At 41.4% G+C, this 27,195-nt stretch overlaps 1 protein-coding gene across 5 annotated transcripts in view; it reads right to left on the minus strand.

Annotated features, from left to right (window-relative positions):
* Positions 1-27,195, minus strand: part of CHD3 (chromodomain helicase DNA binding protein 3) — a 400,697-nt gene that overhangs the window by 77,446 nt on the left and 296,056 nt on the right. For all 5 annotated transcript variants that reach the window (XM_053718298.1, XM_053718299.1, XM_053718301.1 and 2 more), the window contains exons 34-35: positions 24,694-24,783; positions 24,334-24,486 (exon numbers count right to left, since the gene is read on the minus strand). In XM_053718298.1, the coding sequence (XP_053574273.1) occupies positions 24,334-24,486; positions 24,694-24,783 (243 nt within the window). The remainder of the gene's footprint in view (positions 1-24,333; positions 24,487-24,693; positions 24,784-27,195) is intronic.

Raw genomic sequence — 27,195 nt, forward strand, 5'->3', positions numbered from 1 at the left:
AAGAACTTCATACGAAATGCAGCTTGCATTTGAGGCAAACACATTAACTAGTAAAGGTACTAGTAAAACATAAGGAAATTAAAGGGACATAAACAAGTTGGGATAGAGACAAAATTTAATAATATGTACTTTAATTACTTTACCTTCAAATTTATGCTGCAGTACCTTGCCATTAACCGTTTCTTTTAAGTTTCCGAATTGCACAGCTCTAACTCCCCCCACACAATTCCTTCTATGGCTTTATCTATATCCCCCTTTGATTTGGTAGAATGCAAGACTTTAATACTCATCAGCTGAAGCATGCCTAGAACCAAATAAGCAGCTGTGAACTCAGTTGAAATACAATGCCTGTGTTTCTGATCATAATCACTGATTGGGGGTGTGGATCGGACTACTCCAGACAGCATGGCTATGTAACTAATTTTGCTTATTTTTTAAACTTATTTGAAAATACTTGCCAGCAATGTTTAAACAATTTTTTTATGCAAACTATTTTTAATTATTTAGCTCTTTTAGGATATGCACAAATCTCAACATGTTTTATGGCACTTTAATAAGGAAGATCAAGCAGATGTTTTAATAACTGTTTCTCTGAAGCTTTATGATGAGTTACAACCCCTTTAGTGGAATGAACCAGGAGCCTAAAAGTACCCAAGTTTTCCCAGAGATCATAAGCCATCAAGATCACAAAGTAAATCCATATGTGAGCTCTATCAACATTATCTGTGTAGAAGCTGATTTACAGAATGACAGAGAAGAATGAAGAAACCAGAACTTCAGAATGAATATTCTGAAAAGAATATCTCTTCAGCAGAAATGACGAGAGTTCTGTGTTATCCTAATGAAAATCAGATAAGGAGAACACAAAGAATAACATCCAGCTCAGAAAATACCTAGCTGTGAACAAAAACAAGACTACCTTAAAAAACATAACTTATGTAAGAATTTACCTGATAAATTAATTTCTTTCATATTGGCAAGAGTCCATGAGCTAGTGACGTATGGGATATACAATCCTACCAGCTGGGGCAAAGTTTCCCAAACCTCAAAATGCCTATAAATACACCCCTCACCACACCCACAATTCAGTTTAACGAATAGCCAAGTAGTGGGGTGATAAAGAAAGGAGTAAAAAGCATCAACAAAGGAATTTGGAAATAATTGTGCTTTATACAAAAAATCATAACCACCATAAAAAGGGTGGGCCTCATGGACTCTTGCCAATATGAAAGAAATGAATTTATCAGGTAAATTCTTACATAAATTATGTTTTCTTTCATGTAATTGGCAAGAGTCCATGAGCTAGTGACATATGGGATATCAATACCCAAGATGTGGAACTCCATGTAAGAGTCACTAGAGAGGGAGGGATAAAATAAAAAACAGCCATTTTCCGCTGAAAAAATAATCCACAACCCAAATTATAAGTTTATTCTTTAATGACAAGAAAAACTTAAAACATCAGCAGAAGAATCAAACTGAAACAGCTGCCTGAAGAACTTTATCAAAAACTGCTTCTGAAGAAGCAAATACATCAAAACGGTAGAATTTAGTAAATGTATGCAAAGAGGACCAAGTTGCCGCTTTGCAAATCTGATCAACTGAAGCTTCATTCTTAAAAGCCCACAAAGTGGAGACTGATCTAGTAGAATGAGCTGTAATTCTCTGAGGCGGGGTCTGACCCGACTCCAAATAAGCTTGATGAATCAAAAGCTTTAACCAAGAAGCCAAGGAAATAGCAGAAGCCTTCTGACCTTTCCTAGGACCAGAAAATATAACAAATAGACTAGAAGTCTTCCTGAAATCTTTACTGGCTTCAACATAATATTTCAAAGCTCTCACCACATCCAAATAATGTAAGGATCTTTCCAAAGAGTTCTTAGGATTAGGACACAAAGAAGGGACAACAATTTATCTACTAATGTTGTTAGAATTCAAAACCTTAGGTAAAAATTTAAATGAAGTCCGCAAAACCGCCTTATCCTGATGAAAAATCAGAAAAGGAGAATCACAAGAAAGAGCAGATAGCTCAGAAACTCTTCTAGCAGAAGAGATAGCCAAAAGGAACAACACTTTCCAAGAAAGAAGTTTAATGTCCAAAGAATGCCTAGGCTCAAATGGAGGAGCCTGTAACACCTTCAAAACCAAATTAAGACTCCAAGGAGGAGAAATTGTTTTAATGACGGGCTTAATACGAACTAAAGCCTGTACAAAACAGTGAATATCAGGAAGTTTAGCAATCTTTCTGTGAAATAAAACAGAAAAGGCAGAGATTTGTCCCTTCAAGGAACTTGCAGACAAACCCTTATCCAAACCATCCTGAAGAAACTGTAAAATTCTAGGGATTCTAAAAGAATACCAAGAGAATTTATGAGAGGAACACCATGAAATGTAGGTCTTCCAAACTCGATAATAAATCTTTCTACAGACAGATTTACAAGCTTGTAACATAGTATTAATCACTGAGTCAGAGAAACCTCTATGACTTAGCACTAGGCGTTCAATTTCCATACCTTCAAATTTAATGATTTGAGATCCTGATGGAAAAACGGACCTTGAGACAGTAGGTCCGGCCTTAACGGAAGTGGACAAGGTTGGCAACTGGACATCCGAACAAGATCCGCATACCAAAACCTGTGTGGCCATGCTGGAGCCACCAGCAACACAAACGATTGTTCCATGATGATTTTGGAGATCACTCTTGGAAGAAGAACTAGAGGCGGGAAAATGTAAGCAGGATGATAACACCAAGGAAGTATCAGTGCATCCACTGCTTCCGCCTGAACATCCCTGGACCTGGACGGGTATCTGGGAAGTTTCTTGTTTAGATGAGAGTCCATCAGATCTATCTCTGGAAGACCCCACATCTGAACAATCTGAGAAAACACATCTGGATGGAGGGACCACTCCCCTGGATGTAAAGTCTGACGGCTGAGATAATCCGCCTCCCAATTGTCTACACCTGGGATGTGCACCGCAGAGATTAGACAGGAGCTGGATTCCACCCATGCAAGTATCCGATATACTTCTTTCATAGCCTGGGGACTGTGAGTCCCACCCTGATGATTGACATATGCCACAGTTGTGATATTGTCTGTCTGAAAGCAAATGAACGGTTCTCTCTTCAACAGAGGCCAAAACTGAAGAGCTCTGAGAATTGCACGGAGTTCTAAAATATTGATTGGTAATCTCGCCTCTTGAGATTTCCAAACCCCTTGCGCTGTCAGAGATCCCCAAACAGCTCCCCAACCTGAAAGACTTGCATCTGTAGTGATCACAGTCCAGGTTGGCCGAACAAAGGAAGCCCCTTGAACTAAACGCTGGTGATTTAACCACCACGTCAGAGAGTGTCGAACATTGGGATTTAAGGATATTAATTGTGATATCTTTGTATAATCCCTGCACCATTGATTCAGCATACAAAGCTGAAGAGGTCTCATGTGAAAATGAGCAAAAGGAATCGCGTCCGATGCTGCAGTCATGAGGCCTAAAACTTCCATGCACATAGCCACTGAAGGGAATGACTGAGACTGAAGGTGCCGACAGGCTGCAACCAATTTCAAACGTCTCTTGTCTGTTAGAGACAGAGTCATGGACACTGAATCAATCTGGAAAGTGGTGACCCTTGTCTGAGGAATCAAGTAACTTTTTGGTAAAGTGATCCTTCAACCATGTTTTTGAAAAAACAACACTAGTTGATTTGTGTGAGATTCTGCAGAACGTAAAGACTGAGCTAGTACCAAGATATCGTCCAAATAAGGAAACACCGCAATACCCTGCTCTCTGATTACAGAGAGTAGGGCACCTAGAACCTTTGAAAAGATTCTTGGAGCTGTTGCTAGGCCAAATGGAAGAGCAACAAATTGGTAATGCTTGTCTAGAAAAGAGAATCTTAGAAACTGATAATGTTCTGGATGAATCGGAATATGGAGGTATGCATCCTGCAAGTCTATTGTAGACATATAATGTCCTTGCTGAACAAAAGGTAGAATAGTCCTTATAGTCACCATCTTGAAAGTTGCTACTCTTACATAACGATTTAAAATTTTCAGATCCAGAACTGGTCTGAATGAATTTTCCTTCTTTGGGACAATGAATAGATTTGAATAAAACCCCAGACCTTGTTCCTGAAAAGGAACTGGCATGATTACCCCTGAAGACTCCAGGTCTGAAACACACTTCAGGAAAGCCTGAGCTTTTACTGGATTTGCTGGGATATGTGAGAGAAAGAATCTTCTCACAGGAGGTCTTACTCTGAATCCTATTCGATACCCTTGAGAGACAATGCTCTGAATCAATTGATTTTGGACAGAATTTATCCAAATATCCTTGAAGAACCCTAATCTGCGCCCTACCAGCTGAGCTGGAATGAGGGCCGCATCTTCATGTGGACTTAGGGGCTGACTTTGGTTTTTTAAAAGGCTTGGATTTATTCCAATTTGAGGAAGGCTTCCAATTTGAAACAGATTCCTTGGGGGAAGGATTAGATTTTTGTTCCTTATTTTGACGAAAGGAACGAAAACGGTTAGAAGCCTTAGATTTGCCCTTAGGTTTTTTATCCTGAGGCAGAAAAACTCCCTTTCCCCCAGTAACAGTTGAAATAATAGAATCCAACTGAGAACCAAATAAAATATTACCTTGGAAATAGAGAGATAATAATCTAGACTTAGATGTCATATCAGCATTCCAAGATTTAAGCCACAAAGCTCTTCTAGCTAAAATACCTAAAGACATGGATCTAACATCAATTTTGATAATATCAAAAATGGCATCACAAATAAAATGATTAGCATGTTGCAGTAAGCGAACAATTCTAGGTATATCCGGATCAATATTCTTGTTGCGCTAAACTCTCCAACCAAAAAGTTGATGCAGCCGCAACATCAGCCAAAGAAATTGCAGGCCTGAGAAGATGACCTGAATATAAATAGGCTTTCCTTAGATAAGATTCAAGTTTCCTATATAAATGTGATGCCTTAAGCAGGCTCTGTAAAATAAGCAATGGTTTGGTTGGAACCACAGTTGCTGAGATGCACAAGTAAATGTAATTTTGTAGCTGAGAGAAAAATGGGAAATTACATCAATTACTGAGAATAGTAATGTGAAGTCCCAAAAAACCTCTTATGCAGTTTAGTAATTGGGTTGTTTGAATACATTGAACTACGGCTGCCACCTGTGACATGATCACTGAATAATGCAGCAGTACAATTACTTCATCAAACCCGGAAAGTGTTAACACAGGAGTAATGGAGTGTGGCAAGTTGCAACAATTCTGAAAAATCTATGCATACAAATATAGTGAGCAGAGATGTTAACAGGAGGAGAGATTCCGTACTTGTTATATACAGGTTGCAGGTAATAGGGGAAGAATGTACCTGAAGCGTGGAGTTAGAATTGAGCTCGGAGGAGGTGCAGGAACTATCCTGAGAAATCCTGTAACGCAGCTGAAGGGCTGACAGGCGGCAGACGAGTTGGCATGTGACGTCACCGCACGGAGACAGACAGAGTTCCGGTCTGATGGAACAGCTGAGCGTAGACAGCTGCCGAGGAAATCCTGTAGCAGAGATGAGAACTCCGAAGACTGCAGGAATTGGGAGTGAGGTGCTTGCGGTTGGAAACTATACTTAGACAGGAAGTAGCTTCAATACCAAGCAATTTGCTAACTGGAAGGTGGCCTTAAATAGCGGATCCAAAGGAAAATAGATTGTTAAAGGGCCAGATGAGTACTATTTACACACAGGTAAATGGCGTGAATATGCGTAAGCATATGAATGAAAACATGACAGGATACCCCCCTCAAGGAGCAGCTCCGCAGCTCATGGATGTGGGCGATCAGGGTTCCTCTGATGGAAACGAGAGATAAGCCTGGGAGCAGAAATGTTGGAAGCTGGTTCCCAAGAATTGTCCTCCTCTGGGTATCCCTTCCAACTTATGAGATATTGCAAAGCACCTCGAAATAGTCTCATATCCACTATGGAGTGAACCTCGTATTCAGTGTTGGGATTGATGGAGACTTGAGGGAGGATCGGGTTTGAGGTGGAATCCCGGACTGAGCGATAAGGCTTCAGAAGAGACACGTGAAATGTAGGGTGAATTTTGAGTGAATCAGGTAGCTGTAGTCGTACTGCATTAACGTTGATAAGTTTAAAGGGACAGTCTAGGCCAAAATAAACTTTCATGATTCAGACAGGGCATGTAATTTTAAGCAATTTTCCAATTAACTTTTATCACCAATTTTGCTTTGCTCTCTTGGTATTCTTAGTTGAAAGCTTAACCTAGGAGGTTCATATGCTAATTTCTTAGACCTTGAAGGCCACCTCTTTTCAGAATGCATTTTAACAGTTTTTCACCACTAGAGGGTGTTAGTTCACGTATTTCATATAGATAACACTTTGCTCGTGCACGTGAAGTTATCTGGGAGCAGGCACTGATTGGCTAAACTGCAAGTCTGTCAAAAGAACTGAAATAAAGGGGCACTTTGCAGAGGCTTAGATACAAGATAATCACAGAGGTTAAAAGTATATTAATATAACTGTGTCGGTTATGCAAAACTGGGGAATGGGTAATAAAGGGATTATCTATCTTTTAAAAGAATAAAAATTCTGGTGTAGACTGTCCCTTTAACAATAGGGAGAGGTCCAATATATAGAGGAGAAAGTTTCCTGGAAGGAGTCGAGAGGTGCAAGTTTTTTGTGGACAGCCATACGAGGTCACCAATTGAGTACTGAGGAGGCACTGTTCGCTTTTTATCATAATACCGTTTGTAAAGTCTCTTAGCTTCCTCGATTGTATCTCTGACAGTAGTGAAGTTTGAGGAGATGGAAGTTGTTAAATCCATAACGTGAGGTGAAGAAGACTCGTTATCAGGGAGAATTTGAAAACTAGGATGGTAACTATAGTTTATGAGAAAAGGTGATTGTTTGGTAGTGGAATGTTTGGTGTTGTTAAAAACAAATTCAGCATATGGCAGAAGTTCTGACCAAGAATGTTGTTCTGAGCAACAGTACAGACGAAGGAATTGTTCTATCCACTGGTTACACCTCTCAGTTTGTCCATTGCTCTGTGGATGGTAAGAAGTCGTGAGTCTTTTGTCTATAACGAAGGCTTTGCAAAATTCAGCCCCTAATCTACTGGTGAACTGAGATCCACGGTCAGTGAGTATCTTCTTTGGTAAGCCATGTAGTTTAAAAACGTTGGTGAGAAGAATTTGGAGAGTCTCAGCAGCGGTAGGCAATTTATGAAAAGGTATTAGATGTATCATTTTACTGAACAGATCAACGACAACTACGATGGTAGTGTTATTGGAAGACTTTGGTAAATCGACAATATAATCCTAAGCAATATCCATCCACGGTCTGGATGGAGTGGTCAGAGGTAAGAGTAATCCATAAGGCGCTTGTTTCGTCCTTTTGGAGGTAGTACAGGTCCGACAGGAGTTTATATACTTAGAGATGTCTGTGGTCATATTTGGCCACCAATAGGATCCCTTCAGTAATTCTTGGGTTTTATATATTCCTGAATGACCGGCTAAGGGAGATTCATGTGCTGAATGTAGGAGTAAATTTCTTACTGATGGAGGTATATATATTTTGTCTTCATGGTAGAATAAGGAATCCGATTCCAGATGCAAGTTATATAAGGATTTAGTCATATCCTTCGATTGTTCTTCTTTAAGGAAGGGAATGGAGTCAATGGTAAGTAAGAGAAAATTCTCTTCAGGGATGAGTGATTCTGGAGAAAATAAGTTAGGAGAATTTGTGGGTAAGCGTGATAAAGCATCGGCTTTACCATTCTTTTTTTTGCTGGTCTATACGTTATGAGAAAATTGAACCTGGAGAAGTATAAGTTCCAACGTACTTGCCTGGCTGTAAGCGTTTTGGTGGATTTCAGGTATTGCAGATTCCAATGGTCTGTGTACACGATAGTAGGGAAGCTAGCACCTTCTAGCAGATGACGCCAGTGTTCAAATGCTGCCTTGATTGCCAGTAATTCCTTATCCCCAATTGGATAATGTGTTTCTGGAGTTGTTAGTGATCTTGAGTAGTAGGCAAAAGGATGTAAGGGTTGTTTTAGTTGTTCTCTCTGTGATAGAACTGCCCCTATGGCAAACTCTGAGGCATCTACTTCCAAAATGAATTGTAGGTTAGGGTTCGGGAACCGAAGAATGGGTGCTGAAGTGAACTTCTCCCTCAGGATGTCGAAAGCCATTTGGGTGTTGTTAGTCCATTGGAATTTAATATCTTTTTTCGTGAGATTAGTCAGTGGTTTTGCAAGAGAGGCGAAGTTCTTAATGAACTTTCGATAAAAATTGGCAAAGCCCATGAACCTCTGCACATCCTTTTTGGTTGTGGGTTTTGGCCAATCTAGGATAGTCTGGATCTTTGTATCATCCATTTGAATCCCGGTATCAGATATTTGATAACAGAGAAAGGATATGGAATGTGAGTTAAAGATACATTTTTCCCCTTTAGCGTACAAAGAATAACTCCTCAGTCTAGAGAGTACTTGCCTGACATGATTTCTATGCTCAAAGAGGGTTTGGAGTATATCAGGATTGCAGGGAGTGAGGTGCTTGCGGTTGGAAGCTATACTTAGACAGGAAGTAGCTTCAATACCAAGCAATTTGCTAACTGGAAGGTGGCCTTAAATAGCGGATCCAAAGGAAAATAGATTGTTAAAGGGCCAGATAAGTACTATTTACACACAGGTAAATGGCGTGAATATGAGTAAGCATATGAATGAAAACATGACACTAAAGGATCTTTAAAAGAAGTACTATCTTCCATAGGAATAGTGGTACGTTTAGCAAGAGTAGAAATAGCCCCATCAACTTTGGGGATCTTTTCCCAAAACTCTATAGAAATTGCTGGTAAAGGATACAATTTTTTAAACCTTGAAGAAGGAATAAAAGGAGTACCTGGCTTATTCAATTCCTTAGAAATCATATCAGAAATAGCATCAGGAACAGGAAAAATCTCTGGAGTAACCACAGGAGGTTTAAAAACAGCATTCAAACGTTTACTAGTCTTAACGTCAAGAGGACTGGTTTCCTCAATATCCAAAGTAATTAACACTTCTTTTAACAAAGAACGAATATACTCTATTTTAAATAAATAAGTAGATTTGTCAGTGTCAATATCTGAGGAAGGAACTTCTGAATCAGATAGATCCTCATCAGAGGAGGATAAATCATTATGTTGTCGGTCATTTGAAATTTCATCAACTTTATGAGAAGTTTTAAAAGACCTTTTACGTTTATAAGAAGGCGAAAATGCAGACAAAGCCTTCTGAATAGAATCAGTAACAAATTCTTTAAAATTCATAGGTATATCATGTACATTAGAAGTTGAAGGAACTGCAACTGGCAATGTACTATTACTGATGGATACATTCTCTGCATGTAAAAGTTTATCATGACAACTATTACAAATGACATTCGGAGATATAATTTCCACAATCTTACAACAAATGCACTTAGCTTTGGTAGAACCGATGTCAGGCAGCAAAGTTCCAACAGATACTTCTGAGACAGGATCAGATTGAGACATCTTGCAAAATGTAAAAGAAAAAACAACGACTTCCGGTGGGCGGAGCTAGCGACAGGCAGCAAGGAGTGAGAGCTCCGTGTTCTAAGAGCTCCTATCTCCATTGATTCTGCTGTCTGCCGTTTTTCCCACACACTAGCCTTGTTGGGCAATAACAAGCCCGGACTGGCAGCCTTTAGTGAGGGGCCCTACATCGCCCTTGCCCTCGGAACGAACCTGTTGCGCAACATCGCGCAGATACACCGCAACTACTGGGCGCCATATTGGAAAGACCCTTAGGCCACAGATCGCACAACGGAGCCCGCGGAGCAGTGGCAGACACTGGGACACAGACAACCCCAGTGCCGGATGACACACAAGTAACGGAAAGGCAATACCCGCCGAGAGACAAGGCAGAAAAACAAGCAAGGGGACCGGGCCACACTCAACCTACAGGGCGCCATGCTGGAATAGATCCCTGAAATCCTGGTTACACAATCACACTTGCTGGAGACCTGTCTACATCTAAATCCAGAGGACTCGCATACCAGGCAGAACACAGGCGATAACAGAAAGTCCTGCTGCAAGGAGTCCAGCTGGGAGACGGACACAGCAGCAGTGCTGCACTTGAGGTACCAGTGTGAGAGTTAAAAATTCAGACAGGCCCAGATTAAGCAACGCAAGAAAGACGTACAATAACACTGACTGTATTTTATTTGCCAACCCCATTTTAATACATATTCCGGCACAAACTAACTGAATCCTAAGCGATTTCACATCTTAATGCTACAGATGCCTAAGTGCCACAACAACTAGCAAGCACATGGTAATCGAACTTTGTTCCGGCACCAACTAAACTAACTAAACTGAATCCTACACGATTTCATATCTTGATGCTGGGGATGCCTGAGTGCTACAACAACTAGCAAACACATGGCAACCAGAATTTCTTCATTTTAAAAGAGTGTTGTAGTACATGTATGGTCTAGGTCAGAGACTTGAAAGAAAGTTTATTGCAGCCACGTGATAGGGAGAGTGAAAAAAGGAAAAAAAAAGGCCCTTGCAAATCCTCTCACATGTATCTCCTGCTATCCACCATTTCTAAAGCAACAGTGACACCTAGTGGCACAAGCACATCAAGCTCTATTTTTCTCTGAACTGTATTATCATAATATCAGTGCCTTATACACCTCACATGAAGGTTGATAAATACTTCAAACCTATCACCAACACATTAGAAAGCAGGATGACCTCAAAATCAAAGCAAACTGATAGGAGGCAGAGGCATGTTACAGAATCACAGATTGACAATCCCCCTTCCCCAGGCTCCTCTCAACCAGCAATTACCGAATCAACAAATCTGCTACAAGAATTAAAATCCTTTTTTTTGCCTAAAATGGAATCCCTTCAAACAGGCATGGACACTTTAACCAATGAGGTGCGCCAATTTTCCACACGCATGAATCAGGCAGAACAGAGGATTTCAGATGTGGAGGACAGACAGAACAGCACCTCTACCTCCATCAAACAACTACTACGGCAAAACCAGGCACTACAAGACAAGGTCGAAGATCTTGAAAACCGTAGTAGGCGAAACAACCTCCGCATAATTGGAGTTCCAGAAAGCATCAAGAGTAAAGATCTGCTGGAATTTACAGCCCTCACGTTTCCAAAACTACTAGGTGTCGATCCGGATCGTCTTCCTCTAGACGTGGAAAGAGCCCACTGTATCGGCCCAGACAACGGCCTCTCTACTACCTCCGCAACCAGACCTCGCCAGGTTATATTTAAATGTCTGAACTACCAAGAAAAAATTGCTTTACGGCGGGCTTATAGGTTGCATGAGGCTGATGTTATTTTTGAAGGGAAAAAACTCCTACTGTTTCAGGACTTCTCAGCAGAAGTAACTAAGCTACGCAAGGAATTTGCCCCCTATTGCTCCAAACTATATGAGGAGGGCAGACAAGTGGCACTTCTCTATCCTGCCAAACTCAGGCTACAGACCCCTAGGGGTGCCAAATTCTTCCGATCTCCCAAAGAACTGAAAGTTTTTCTAGAAATGGAGAAACAGCAAGTGGATCCAGGAACCTGAACATATACAACTTTGCTGCCTGGTTTTTCTTTTTCTTTTTCAAAATGATGGTTTACATGAAACAAGAGGTCCTCCAAGCTGAAGACCCTCCACTCGCTGGTGGGGTCACACCTTGGAAATGGACACAGGAGTGGTCCCTAAGGAGAACTGCTCTATACACTCCTGGAGCCCCCACCTCTTTAGAACATAAGTTATTACAAACTGTTGTTGTTGTTGTTCTTGTTTTTTTAATGATTTATTTTATTTCTTTTGCATACCTTTTTCCATTTTTGAGTAATCTACATACTGACCATATATTTGGCCCTGATGCCATCAAGCCAAGTTACCTAACCATTTCCCAGTGTATTCTAGATAGCCCTCATAATATGCTGTACCGATATCATCCTTCGCTTATAAAACACGTACCATTGTATACTTTAACTTTATTTTTCCCTCTACTCTAGTGGAACACTTAAGGGCTGAGCTCGGCGGATGGGCTAACTGCAAATGGAGATTCCGACTAATGACGAATACATTGACTGATCACTTCTCATCGATACTGTATGTGAGTCCTCTTCTTTTCCATATCACACAACAGATCACAAAAAAGTTACCACTACACTCCCTCACCTTTTCCCTCAGGATACTATTCACACCTTGGTTGCAGCCCCTATTTCTAGCACTATCTGCCTCTTGTACCTCCACACAGATGCATCATCCCAAATATTCCATCAACCCCTTCCATGGCCACAAACCTTAAGATATCTTGGAATGTGGGGGGCATAACTTCCCCAGCCAAGAGGAGCAAAATCATCCAATTTCTTAACTCATTACATGCTGATATTGCTCTACTGCAAGAAACGCACCTCACGGCTGAGGAACACGAAAAATTAAAAATAAGGTGGGTGGGGCGCATTTTTTACTCCCCTTCGGAGGGCAGGAAGTGTGGGGTGGCCATCCTAGTACGCAAAAACTTGCCAGTAACTTTTTCCAATACAAAAATAGATAACAAAGGCAGATACATATTCACTACTGTTCATGTTGACGCAAATAAGTATCAGCTATGTAATGTATATGGCCCCAACCATTCTGATCAGATGTTCTGGGCGTCTCTTCAATCACTCATTGCCCTACACTCAGATTCCCCAGTGATAGTGGGAGGGGATTTTAACATGGCGCAAGCACTTCCATTAGATAGATTCCCGGACCCAACACTTCCTCTTACACAGCAAAGATCACACCCCAAACATAAAAAAGAAATACAAATAATATCGACTTTCAGAGAGGGGTTGGGACTACATGACCTCTGGAGGTCTAGACACCCAGACTACAGAGATTATACCTGTGTCTCTAAGACTCATCATACTTTCTCACGCATTGACTACTTCCTCACATCTCCTCAACTTGCTCCCAATATACTAGACAGTTCTATCCTCCCAATCACAATTTCAGACCATGCTCCCATAAAACTAACTTTACAGCCATGCAAACTGCCTCCTTTCCAGAGAGCTTGGAGGTTCCCTTCATATCTATACACTAATGCAGATTTCCGCCAACACCTGAAGGCCTTCTGGCTAGAATACACTTCTGACAATAACCAACACAGAGCCAACCCTGATTTGTTTTGGCATGCCTCTAAGGCGGTTATTAGGGGAAGAATCACAGCCTACACGTCAAATCACACTAAGTCACAAGCGAAAGTCACCACACAACTCCTCTGTAACTTGACTGAGGCATACAATACATACCTAACTAACCCTACAACACTGAATCGTCAGAAATACTATGATGCCAAGAAAGAGAGAGACTCACACTTACAGATCCTAGACCATAAGTTTAATATACATCGACAGGGGAGGTTTTATAGACATGGGAATAAGGCTGGCAGACTTCTGGCAAATTTGGTGAAATTACACACACCTAAATCCATCATAACAGCAATCAAATCTGGGACACACCTTAAGACGGACACCAAAGATATAATGAAGGAATTCACAACATACTACAAATCACTATACACCAGTCAAAACACAAAAGCAGAAGACAAGCACACATTTTAGAGTAAGGTTACCATACCCCAACTAACTGAAACACAGAGAGACAATCTTAACTCGCCCATACATATACAGGAAGTGCTGAAGGCCATTGGCACCTCAAAAATAGGAAAGGCTGCAGGACCAGACTCCCTTCCTATTGAATATTACAAGATCCTTAGCACCGATATAGCCCCAGTACTAGCTTCCACCTACACTAGCTACCTGTTAGGAACATCTACCCCAGATGCAAGGTTTACAGATGCTAACATATGTATTCTACCAAAGCCAAACAGAGACCATACATTAACCTCCTCATATAGACCGATATCTCTGCTTAACAGCGATTATAAATTATATACCAAAATCTTGGCAAGCAGGTTGGCAAACATACTGCCAGATCTGGTGCACCCAGACCAAACTGGCTTCATTAAGAATCGATCCTCAGTAATTAACATTAGGAAAACATTAGCTATCATAGCTCACTACTGCAACTCATATTATACAGAACACCAAAAACCCACTGTAGATGCATGTTTACTCGCCATTGACGCCGAAAAAGCGTTCGATAGAATAGAATGGGACCACTTCTATACCTCTCTGGAACAGTTTGGCATACATGGGCACTTCCTTCAAGCACTCCAACAACTATACACTTCACCCTCAGCTTCCATACTCATTAATGGTCAAATATCTCCCTCATTCCGCTTAGAAAGGGGAACCAGACAGGGTTGCCCCCTGTCCCCACTACTCTTCAACCTGGCAATTGAACCCCTGGCATGCTACATCCGCCAACACAGTGAGGGTCTAAAAATTCACAGACAGACAGTACACTTATCTTTATATGCTGATGACCTCCTATTATATGTCCCTAATCCACATATTACCCTACCTGAAATATTACGCATCTTAGAACTATTCGGTAATGTTTCCGGTTATAAAATTAACATAGACAAGTCCGAATTAACATGGCTACGTAATACAAATAAAACACAACTGCAGGGCATTGATTTTAAAGTAACTAAGGGCACCTTCACATACCTGGGAATACATCTCAATATCGATGTGAACAAATTGTACCACCTAAATATAGGCAAAACAATAACTCACATTCAAAATCAGATGACAGGCTGGAGAAATCTACCTCTATCACTGACGGGTAGAACCCAACTCCTGAAAATGATTATACTACCAAAATTACTTTATCCCCTACAGATGCTACCTCTTTTACTGACCAAACGAGATCTCGGCAACTTGTCGGCTCTGTTTGGCAAATTTATCTGGCAACACAGGAAACCGAGAATTAATAGACTCCATCTGGCAATGCCAATTGGGGCGGGCGGACTTGGTCTCCCTAACCTTCAATGGTACAACTGGGCATCTCTATCTAAGATAGTGGTGGGGTGGCTGACACAATCAGAGTACTTCTCTCCTCCTGTGGAAAGAGAACTCCTGACACCCATACACCCGGCCTTCCTGCCACACACATCGATGGCGACACTCCCCCCACATATAAAGCAAAACATACTTTTCAGAGATCCGCTGAGAGCCTGGGCCAAGCTATGCAAAACATGGGGAATAAAGTTCATATTTAGCAAATACTTACCGCTCCAAGGGAACCCTAACTTCATTCCAGGGTATACCACAACTGTCTTTCAACACTGGGAACAAAAGGGTTTGACCACGGTAGCGCAACTGATTAACCCCCTGACACAGCAGATACACCCCTTCAACGACCTACGAACGCAGTACGCCCTCCCTATCACACACAGATTCGCTTATTTCCAGAGTAGACATTACGTGCAAAGCCTACTGACAGAAGGTTTAGCTTCCCTGGACATAACTAAGATTGCTTCCCTTTGCAACATGGCAGCTCAAGGACAACACTCCATATCCCCCATTTACAAACTGATAGTTGCACATCATGAACCACAAACACTGCAGGACATCACTACTAAATGGCAAGACCAGAGGATCCCTGAAGTAATGGAAGAACATATCACACAGAGCATAACTAGGGTAAGAGTAGCCACCCTTTCAGAGAGCCTACGAGAAACGCAAACTAAATTCCTGCATCATGCATATATAACACCTCACATCAGATCCAAATGGGTTCAAGATGCTGTAGATGAATGCCCTAAGTGCTCAGCTCATACCCCAGACTTGGTACACCTAGTGTGGGACTGCCCGAAACTACGGAGATTTTGGGGCAAGACCAAATTTTGGCTGTCAAAAGTACTTACAACAGATATAACTCTAACGGTAGCTAGTGTATTCCTCTTTCAAGACACCTCTCCATCTTCCAACCACCAGAGGTTCTTTAACCTCGTAGTGCTCATGGCTAGGAGATTGATCCTGCAATACTGGGTTAAAAATAGGGAACCCCCTTTCAAAAAACTAATTCATGCCCTATACCAACAATTCTTGGTAGAACTTGCAGACACACAGAGTGACCAAGATGCTAGAATTAAATCATTTATGAACAAGTGGGACGCATACCTTATGTACCTACCGAAGGGCCTCAGGAAAAAAGTATTACGTCCCTTTGAACACTCTGTTTATGCTGACTGAAAACTTGCGTGGACGCTGGTGCACCTCAGAATCCGACTCTGACTCTTAAACTGACCACGACTGACTGACTTGAGGGACTCTTGGTCCAGTGAGGAGACCCATGAATGGGGGCCACAGCCATCCGCCGTAGCAGAAGCCTGAATATCAATTCCATTACACTTACATAGTGAAGGTACCTAGATTGCTTTATGTCTCATATTTTGTACCCGGTGTTAATTATTGGCAATACTGCCTCTGATTTTAGGAATGTTCAAGGTTTTTCAATATAGCAGACTATGTAACAGACCTGCACACGCACAGTCATGATTGACGCAGGATGAGACTTATATGGGTAATGAAGAGTTCACCAATGTGCGGTTAGTGCCTAGGAGCGAGTTTCTAATATACCTCGAAATGTATAATCTTACAATGTCAGTGATCTCTTTGATGCTGATTGCCATTATCTCTTACCTAACTAATTATTTACCTTATTCTTATTGTTATCTTATTCTCCTTATTTTATTTTATATTATTTTTAGTTATTTTCTTTTTGTTGTTGAGGTTATGTTTTGTTATAACTGTTCTAAGTATGAAAAGGGGCCTGACCGCCTCACATGGCTCAAGAAAAGACTTTATGAACTTTGATCGGACCCAGCCGCATTGAAAAGTCTATACTGTGTTATACACTGTTATGTCAAAGAATGAATATAATTGTGTAATGCTATGTGATGCTGATCGGGTTTACCCTGAGAAAAATTTGAAAAATAAAGTTGTTAAAAAAAAAAAAGAAAAAACAACATATAAAGCAAAATTATCTATTTCCTTAAATGACAGTTTCAGGAATGGGAAAAAATGCAAATAGCATAGCCCTCTGACATAGAAAAAGGCAAGAGGCAAATAGCAATGGGGTAATAAATTAATGAAAAATTTGGCGGCAAGTATGACGCACAACGTAACTGAATTTTTTTTGGCGCCAACAACATCCGGAAATGACACACTTGCGTCACTAACGACGCAACCCTGTGTAAGGACTCGGCGTCAACTACGATGCCGGAAATGACGAACTTGCATCAACGGACGTACTTTTGCGCCAAAAAATTCTTGCGCCAAGAATGACGCAATGAAGTCTAGCATTTGGCGCACCTGCGGGCCTAGTACTGCCCGCAATTTGCAAGAAAAACAGAATTTATGTTTACCTGATAAATTACTTTCTCCAACGGTGTGTCCGGTCCACGGCGTCATCCTTACTTGTGGGATATTCTCTTCCCCAACAGGAAATGGCAAAGAGCCCAGCAAAGCTGGTCACATGATCCCTCCTAGGCTCCGCCTACCCCAGTCATTCGACCGACGTTAAGGAGGAATATTTGCATAGGAGAAACCATATGGTACCGTGGTGACTGTAGTTAAAGAAAATAAAATATCAGACCTGATTAAAAAAACCAGGGCGGGCCGTGGACCGGACACACCGTTGGAGAAAGTAATTTATCAGGTAAACATAAATTCTGTTTTCTCCAACATAGGTGTGTCCGGTCCACGGCGTCATCCTTACTTGTGGGAACCAATACCAAAGCTTTAGGACACGGATGAAGGGAGGGAGCAAATCAGGTCACCTAAATGGAAGGCACCACGGCTTGCAAAACCTTTCTCCCAAAAATAGCCTCAGAAGAAGCAAAAGTATCAAACTTGTAAAATTTGGTAAAAGTGTGCAGTGAAGACCAAGTCGCTGCCCTACATATCTGATCAACAGAAGCCTCGTTCTTGAAGGCCCATGTGGAAGCCACAGCCCTAGTGGAATGAGCTGTGATTCTTTCGGGAGGCTGCCGTCCTGCAGTCTCGTAAGCCAATCTGATGATGCTTTTAATCCAAAAGGAGAGAGAGGTAGAAGTTGCTTTTTGACCTCTCCTTTTACCGGAGTAAACAACAAACAAGGAAGATGTTTGTCTAAAATCCTTTGTAGCATCTAAATAGAATTTTAGAGCGCGAACAACATCCAAATTGTGCAACAAACGTTCCTTCTTTGAAACTGGTTTCGGACACAGAGAAGGTACGATAATCTCCTGGTTAATGTTTTTGTTAGAAACAACTTTTGGAAGAAAACCAGGTTTAGTACGTAAAACCACCTTATCTGCATGGAACACCAGATAAGGAGGAGAACACTGCAGAGCAGATAATTCTGAAACTCTTCTAGCAGAAGAAATTGCAACTAAAAACAAAACTTTCCAAGATAATAACTTAATATCAACGGAATGTAAGGGTTCAAACGGAACCCCCTGAAGAACTGAAAGAACTAAATTGAGACTCCAAGGAGGAGTCAAAGGTTTGTAAACAGGCTTAATTCTAACCAGAGCCTGAACAAAAGCTTGAACATCTGGCACAGCTGCCAGCTTTTTGTGAAGTAACACAGACAAGGCAGAAATCTGTCCCTTCAGGGAACTTGCAGATAATCCTTTTTCTAATCCGTCTTGAAGGAAGGATAAAATCTTAGGAATCTTAACCTTGTCCCAAGGGAATCCTTTAGATTCACACCAACAGATATATTTTTTCCAAATCTTGTGGTAAATCTTTCTAGTTACAGGCTTTCTGGCCTGAACAAGAGTATCAATAACAGAATCTGAGAATCCTCGCTTCGATAGAATCAAGCGTTCAATCTCCAAGCAGTCAGCTGGAGTGAAACCAGATTCGGATGTTCGAACGGACCCTGAACAAGAAGGTCTCGTCTCAAAGGTAGCTTCCAAGGTGGAGCCGATGACATATTCACCAGATCTGCATACCAAGTCCTGCGTGGCCACGCAGGAGCTATCAAGATCACCGACGCCCTCTCCTGATTGATCCTGGCTACCAGCCTGGGGATGAGAGAAAACGGCGGGAACACATAAGCTAGTTTGAAGGTCCAAGGTGCTACTAGTGCATCCACTAGAGCCGCCTTGGGATCCCTGGATCTGGACCCGTAGCAAGGAACTTTGCAGTTCTGACGAGAGGCCATTAGATCCATGTCTGGAATGCCCCACCGCTGGGTGACTTGGGCAAAGATTTCCGGATGGAGTTCCCACTCCCCCGGATGCAATGTCTGACGACTCAGAAAATCCGCTTCCCAATTTTCCACTCCTGGGATGTGGATAGCAGACAGGTGGCAGGAGTGAAACTCCGCCCATAGAATGATTTTGGTCACTTCTTCCATCGCTAGGGAACTCCTTGTTCCCCCCTGATGGTTGATGTACGCAACAGTCGTCATGTTGTCTGATTGAAACCGTATGAACTTGGTCCTCGCTAGCTGAGGCCAAGCCTTGAGAGCATTGAATATCGCTCTCAGCTCCAGAATATTTATCGGTAGAAGAGATTCTTCCCGAGACCAAAGACCCTGAGCTTTCAGGGATCCCCAGACCGCGCCCCAGCCCATCAGACTGGCGTCGGTCGTGACAATGACCCACTCTGGTCTGCGGAACGTCATCCCTTGTGACAGATTGTCCAGGGACAGCCACCAACGGAGTGAGTCTCTGGTCCTCTGATTTACTTGTATCATCGGAGACAAGTCTGTATAGTCCCCATTCCACTGACTGAGCATGCACAGTTGTAATGGTCTTAGATGAATGCGCGCAAAAGGAACTATGTCCATTGCCGCTACCATCAACCCGATCACTTCCATGCACTGAGCTATGGAAGGAAGAGGAACGGAATGAAGTATCCGACAAGAGTCTAGAAGTTTTGTTTTTCTGGCCTCTGTAAGAAAGATCCTCATTTCTAAGGAGTCTATAATTGTTCCCAAGAAGGGAACCCTTGTTGACGGGGATAGAGAACTCTTTTCCACGTTCACTTTCCAGCCGTGAGATCTGAGAAAGGCCAGGACGATGTCCGTGTGAGCCTTTGCCTGAGGAAGAGACGACGCTTGAATCAGAATGTCGTCCAGGTAAGGTACTACTGCAATGCCCCTTGGTCTTAGCACCGCTAGAAGGGACCCTAGTACCTTTGTGAAAATCCTTGGAGCAGTGGCTAATCCGAAAGGAAGCGCCACGAACTGGTAATGTTTGTCCAGGAATGCGAACCTTAGGAACCGATGATGTTCCTTGTGGATAGGAATATGTAGATACGCATCCTTTAAATCCACCGTGGTCATGAATTGACCTTCCTGGATGGAAGGAAGAATAGTTCGAATGGTTTCCATCTTGAACGATGGAACCTTGAGAAACTTGTTTAAGATCTTGAGATCTAAGATTGGTCTGAACGTTCCCTCTTTTTTGGGAACTATGAACAGATTGGAGTAGAACCCTATCCCTTGTTCTCTTAGTGGAACAGGATGAATCACTCCCATTTTTAACAGGTCTTCTACACAATGTAAGAACGCCTGTCTTTTTATGTGGTCTGAAGACAACTGAGACCTGTGGAACCTCCCCCTTGGGGGAAGTCCCTTGAATTCCAGAAGATAACCCTGGGAGACTATTTCTAGCGCCCAAGGATCCAGAACATCTCTTGCCCAAGCCTGAGCGAAGAGAGAGAGTCTGCCCCCCACCAGATCCGGTCCCGGATCGGGGGCCAATATTTCATGCTGTCTTGGTAGCAGTGGCAGGTTTCTTGGCCTGCTTTCCCTTATTCCAGCCTTGCATTGGTCTCCAAGCTGGCTTGGCTTGAGAAGTATTACCCTCTTGCTTAGAGGACGTAGCACTTTGGGCTGGTCCGTTTTTACGAAAGGGACGAAAATTAGGTCTATTTTTCGCCTTGAAAGGCCGATCCTGAGGAAGGGCGTGGCCCTTACCCCCAGTGATATCAGAGATAATCTCTTTCAAGTCAGGGCCAAACAGCGTTTTCCCCTTGAAAGGAATGTTTAGTAGCTTGTTCTTGGAAGACGCATCAGCCGACCAAGATTTCAACCAAAGCGCTCTGCGCGCCACAATAGCAAACCCAGAATTCTTAGCCGCTAACCTAGCCAATTGCAAAGTGGCGTCTAGGGTGAAAGAATTAGCCAATTTGAGAGCATTGATTCTGTCCATAATCTCCTCATAAGGAGGAGAATCACTATCGAGCGCCTTTATCAGCTCATCAAACCAGAAACATGCGGCTGTAGTGACAGGGACAATGCATGAAATTGGTTGTAGAAGGTAACCCTGCTGAACAAACATCTTTTTAAGCAAACCTTCTAATTTTTTATCCATAGGATCTTTGAAAGCACAACTATCCTCTATGGGTATAGTGGTGCGTTTGTTTAAAGTAGAAACCGCTCCCTCGACCTTGGGGACTGTCTGCCATAAGTCCTTTCTGGGGTCGACCATAGGAAACAATTTTTTAAATATGGGGGGAGGGACGAAAGGAATACCGGGCCTTTCCCATTCTTTATTAACAATGTCCGCCACCCGCTTGGGTATAGGAAAAGCTTCTGGGAGCCCCGGCACCTCTAGGAACTTGTCCATTTTACATAGTTTCTCTGGGATGACCAACTTTTCACAATCATCCAGAGTGGATAATACCTCCTTAAGCAGAATGCGGAGATGTTCCAACTTAAATTTAAATGCAATTACATCAGGTTCAGCCTGTTGAGAAATGTTCCCTGAATCAGTAATTTCTCCCTCAGACAAAACCTCCCTGGCCCCCTCAGATTGGGTTAGGGGCCCTTCAGAGATATTAATATCAGCGTCGTCATGCTCTTCAGTAACTAAAACAGAGCAGCCACGCTTACGCTGACAAGGGTTCATTTTGGCTAAAATGTTTTTGACAGAATTATCCATTACAGCCGTTAATTGTTGCATAGTAAGGAGTATTGGCGCGCTAGATGTACTAGGGGCCTCCTGAGTGGGCAAGACTCGTGTAGACGAAGGAGGGAATGATGCAGTACCATGCTTACTCCCCTCACTTGAGGAATCATCTTGGGCATCATTGTCATTATCACATAAATCACATTTATTTAAATGAACAGGAATTCTGGCTTCCCCACATTCAGAACACAGTCTATCTGGTAGTTCAGACATGTTAAACAGGCATAAACTTGATAATAAAGTACAAAAAACGTTTTAAAATAAAACCGTTACTGTCACTTTAAATTTTAAACTGAACACACTTTATTACTGCAATTGCGAAAAAACATGAAGGAATTGTACAAAATTCACCAAATTTTCACCACAGTGTCTTAAAGCCTTAAAAGTATTGCACACCAAATTTGGAAGCTTTAACCCTTAAAATAACGGAACCGGAGCCGTTTTAACACTTTAACCCCTTTACAGTCCCTGGTATCTGCTTTGCTGAGACCCAACCAAACCCAAAGGGGAATACGATACCAAATGACGCCTTCAGAAAGTCTTTTCTAAGTATCAGAGCTCCTCTCACATGCGACTGCATGCCATGCTTCTCAAAAACAAGTGCGCCACACCGGCGCGAAAATGAGGCTCTGCTTATGCTTTGGGAAAGCCCCTAAGAAATAAGGTGTCTAATACAGTGCCTGCCGATATTATAATATCAATATACCCAGATAAAATGATTCCTCAAGGCTAAATATGTGTTAATAATGAATCGATTTAGCCCAGAAAAGTCTACAGTCTTAATAAGCCCTTGTGAAGCCCTTATTTACCATCGTAATAAACATGGCTTACCGGATCCCATAGGGAAAATGACAGCTTCCAGCATTACATCGTCTTGTTAGAATGTGTCATACCTCAAGCAGCAAGAGACTGCACACTGTTCCCCCAACTGAAGTTAATTGCTCTCAACAGTCCTGTGTGGAACAGCCATGGATTTTAGTTACGGTTGCTAAAATCATTTTCCTCATACAAACAGAAATCTTCATCTCTTTTCTGTTTCTGAGTAAATAGTACATACCAGCACTATTTCAAAATAACAAACTCTTGATTGAATAATAAAAACTACAGTTAAACACTAAAAAACTCTAAGCCATCTCCGTGGAGATGTTGCCTGTACAACGGCAAAGAGAATGACTGGGGTAGGCGGAGCCTAGGAGGGATCATGTGACCAGCTTTGCTGGGCTCTTTGCCATTTCCTGTTGGGGAAGAGAATATCCCACAAGTAAGGATGACGCCGTGGACCGGACACACCTATGTTGGAGAAAATGTAGTCAATTTGAAAAAAAGACTAAACCCCAAGTAAGAAAAAATATTTCTTAATATGTTAATTTTCCCCAAATATGAAACTGACAGTCTGCACAAGGAAATACATGAACCTGACTCATGGCAAATATAAGTACAATACATATATTTAGAACTTTATATAAATTTATAAAGTGCCAAACCATAGCTGGGGTGTCCTAAGTAATAAAAAACATACTTACCGAAAGACACCCATCCACATATAGCAGATAGCCAAACCAGTACTGAAACAGTTATCAGTAGAGGTAATGGTATATGAGAGTATATCTTCAATCTGAAAAGGGAGGTAGGAGATGAATCTCTACGACTGATAACAAAGAACCTATGAAATAGATCTCCTGTGAGGAAAACCATTGCATTCAATAGGTGATACTCCCTTCACATCCCTCTGACATTCGCTGTACTCTGAGAGGAATCGGGCTTCAAAATGCTGAGAAGCGCATGTCAACATAGAAGTCTTAGCACAAACTTACTTCACCACTTCCATAGGAGGCAAAGTTTGTAAAACTGAATTGTGGGTGTGGTGAGGGGTGTATTTATAGGCATTTTGAGGTTTGGGAAACTTTGCCCCAGCTGGTAGGATTGTATATCCCATACGTCACTATCTCATGGACTCTTGCCAATTACATGAAAGAAATGTATATATTTAAAGACACAAAAATTCATAAAAAGATTCATAAAAAGATTAGGATCCTTGGATATATGACAAATTCTTTCCAGCGCTCATGCCTTTTTTTTTGACAACCTAATTAGTAAAGCATGTCTTTAACCACTACAATACAGCCCTGATGTGTATGGTCACTAATAAATAATAATCATCTGAAATCTAACAGACCATCAAACATGCTAAATATCCAAAGGCAGCAACATGAAACTAAGTCTGGTAGGATGGAAGTGGCATGAAAATCACCATCTGAACAAGTAAGTGAGAATCTGATTTTCTCAGTTTACATTATCCCATGTTTTAACCTATTCATTGCATAGGTTTCTTGCCCTATCCATTTAGCAAATACCCAGAAGATAATACCCAGTCTAGCAATAGCCTTTTGTTCTCCATTCTGCTTTTAACTCACCTGTAAATCCTCCATCTGCAATATTAAACATAAATCGTGCTCTTTCTGGTCTAATCTCTTCCTTCCTTCCATTACTACTTTTCATGTCTTCTCTCTGGCAGTTCGGTTTCCCATCTTTCTGTGTTTCTCTCTCCAACTTAATTTCTTCTGTGCCTGAAAAAACATTTCTCAAATAGATCTTTTCTCTGTAGGGTGATAGATTGGATATATTATGGCACACATAGGATACATTATCATACCTTTAGTAAGTTAACACAAAGTGAGTAAAACTTAGTGTCTCTTTCAGTTCATAATGTGACAAAACTGTTATATAAAATAAAGCACATATCAGATTTGTTTCTCTGCAGTGCATAAGCTTACCTTTTGAGGTTTCTGATGCTCCTTCCTCAGGAATTTCTGGAACGCTATCTTTTTCTGTACCACTATCCTGTGGCTTCTCAGGATCAGATGCTGTAAATACACAAGTTTGAAACTGGTCACACTTGTCATTCTCACTGTGGGACCAAAGTGATAGAGTTACTTATATTACAATATAATGCTCAAAATAAGCTTCCAAAGATTTTGCGTCATTTCTCTCCATGCCAGTGTTCTATCAGATTTCGCTACCTCACAATCTGCGCATGGGTGCAGGTATGTCATTACATTCCAGATATGTTTTTCTCCCGGTAACTGAGAATGCACGCACGCATCTCCTCTGCTGCGCATCAGATTTTGCTACCTCACAATCTGTGCATGTACGCAGATACATCACCACATTCCTGAAATGTTTTTGACCGTCAGACTTTTATACATGCCGCCCAAAGTGGCATAGCGCTGAACATCTCCAAAAAAAAGTAAAAATAATAAATAATAATACCTTGAAAGGGATGGTAGTATGACACTCAATACAAATATATAAAAGCACTTATATGAGTGCAGATATGTGCAGGAACAAAAAAAAACAAACAAAAAAAATCATTAGAATGCACAGGACTGAAAAAGTGAGTAAAAATGCATTTTTATTTTTGTGCCTTGTGCACAGCTCTAAAGCCATCATTCTCACGTCTATGCCATCAGTCAGTGTATCAGAACCTTCCTCAAAATTCTTGCTAGCAGCAACGGACTATAGCAAGGTTTTTTTTTATTGGGCTTTACAAAGTTGTTTAAAACAGCATGCCTTCTCTGAATCATAACATTTTAAATTTGACTTGACTGTACCTTTAAATACATTATAAAGAATTAGATAATTTAATATGTGTATTATAATGTATGTTTAAAGTGAAGGTCAAGTTTGATTAATTAGTGCCCAGTTTTTAATAAAAAGGAACACACTTTTTTACCAAATCATCAAAAAACATCCGATCGTAATGAAATTTTCACCACATGATCCTAATGCCTTGAAATGATTGCACACAAGTTTTCAAATCGATTAACCCCTTAATGCCCAAACCGGAGCAAAATGAAGTAAATACCCGGTTTAACCCACTACAGTACTATGCCACAGTCTTTGTTGTGGCTTTACCTTCCTTTAGGGTTATTTGCAGGTGTAAATTAAGCCTCCCTAAAGTCCTCCTGTACTCTAAAGGCTCTGCACATGAAGCTGCGTGGAGCTGTGTTGTAAATCAACTGCGCAATTGAGGTGCGAAAATGAGGCCCCCTCCTTCTTACTCCAGAGATATGGGGCCTTTCTGAGTCAGATTAGCTGTCTTATAAAATGCCAGGCGTAAAAAAAGTGCCCAAAAAGTGTTTGCAACGTTTAAAAACGCTTAATAAACATAAGATTACCTTAATAAGTAATCGATTTAGCCCATCACAGTGTCTGTCAGTATTAAAGCCCTTAACTGAAGCCATCTTTCTATACTGTGTCTCAGAAAATGGCTTACCAACCCTCATGGGATATCTGTCAGTCTTCTAGCACTACCAGGTCTTGTTAGAAAAAATGACTGAACATACCTTAAGCAGTATAAGCCTGCAAACTGTTCCCCCCAACTGAAGTTCTCCTGTACTCAACAGTCCTGCGTGGGAACAGCAATGGATTTTAGTTACAACATGCTAAAATCTTTTTCCTCTCAGCAGAAATCTTCATCACTTTCTGCCTCAGAGTAAATAGTACAAACCGGCACTATTTTAAAATAACAAACTCTTGATTGAAGAAATAAAAACTACAAATCTAACACCACATACTCTTTACCACCCCCGTGGAGATGCTACTTGTTAGAGCGGCAAAGAGAATGACTGGGGGGGCGGAGCCTGAGGGGAGCTATATGGACAGCTTTGCTGTGTGCTCTCTTTGCCACTTCCTGTAGGGATTGAGAATATCCCACAAGTAAGGATGAATCAGTGGACTGAATACACCAAGTAAGAGAAACAAGGGCACTTTAATTAATCAAAATTGACATTTCACTCTTTTTCTTCAAAAACTTACCTTTTCATTCTGGCAGCTGCTCCAGCAATTCCCACGGCCATCGGAAGCCTCGACAGACGTCAGAAATTACGAATCTGGCTTCCTCCAATCACAGCTTTCCCCCCGGGGGAATCTTGGCCTGGTGCAACGCCGTGATTGTAGGAAGCCGGATTCGTAATTTTGGACCCACGAAGACGGCTTGCGACAGGCGGAGGAAGTGCTGGAGCAGCTGCAAGGATTAAAAGGTAAGTTTTTGAGTGAAATGTCAATTTTGATGAATTAAAGTGCCCTTGTCTATAATAGGATTATTAAAAACCGGGCACTAATTCATCAAAATTGACCTTCACTTTAAATGTATTATTAAAAAATTATTTAATTTTATGACAGCATGTTTGCAGTATTAGATCTCATCTACATGATGTTCATAGTCACATTTTTCTAAACAAATCAGTCATATTAAAAGCACACCAATAACCTTA

Source organism: Bombina bombina, chromosome 6 (assembly GCF_027579735.1).
Source record: "Bombina bombina isolate aBomBom1 chromosome 6, aBomBom1.pri, whole genome shotgun sequence".
Taxonomy (NCBI): Eukaryota; Metazoa; Chordata; class Amphibia; order Anura; family Bombinatoridae; genus Bombina; species Bombina bombina.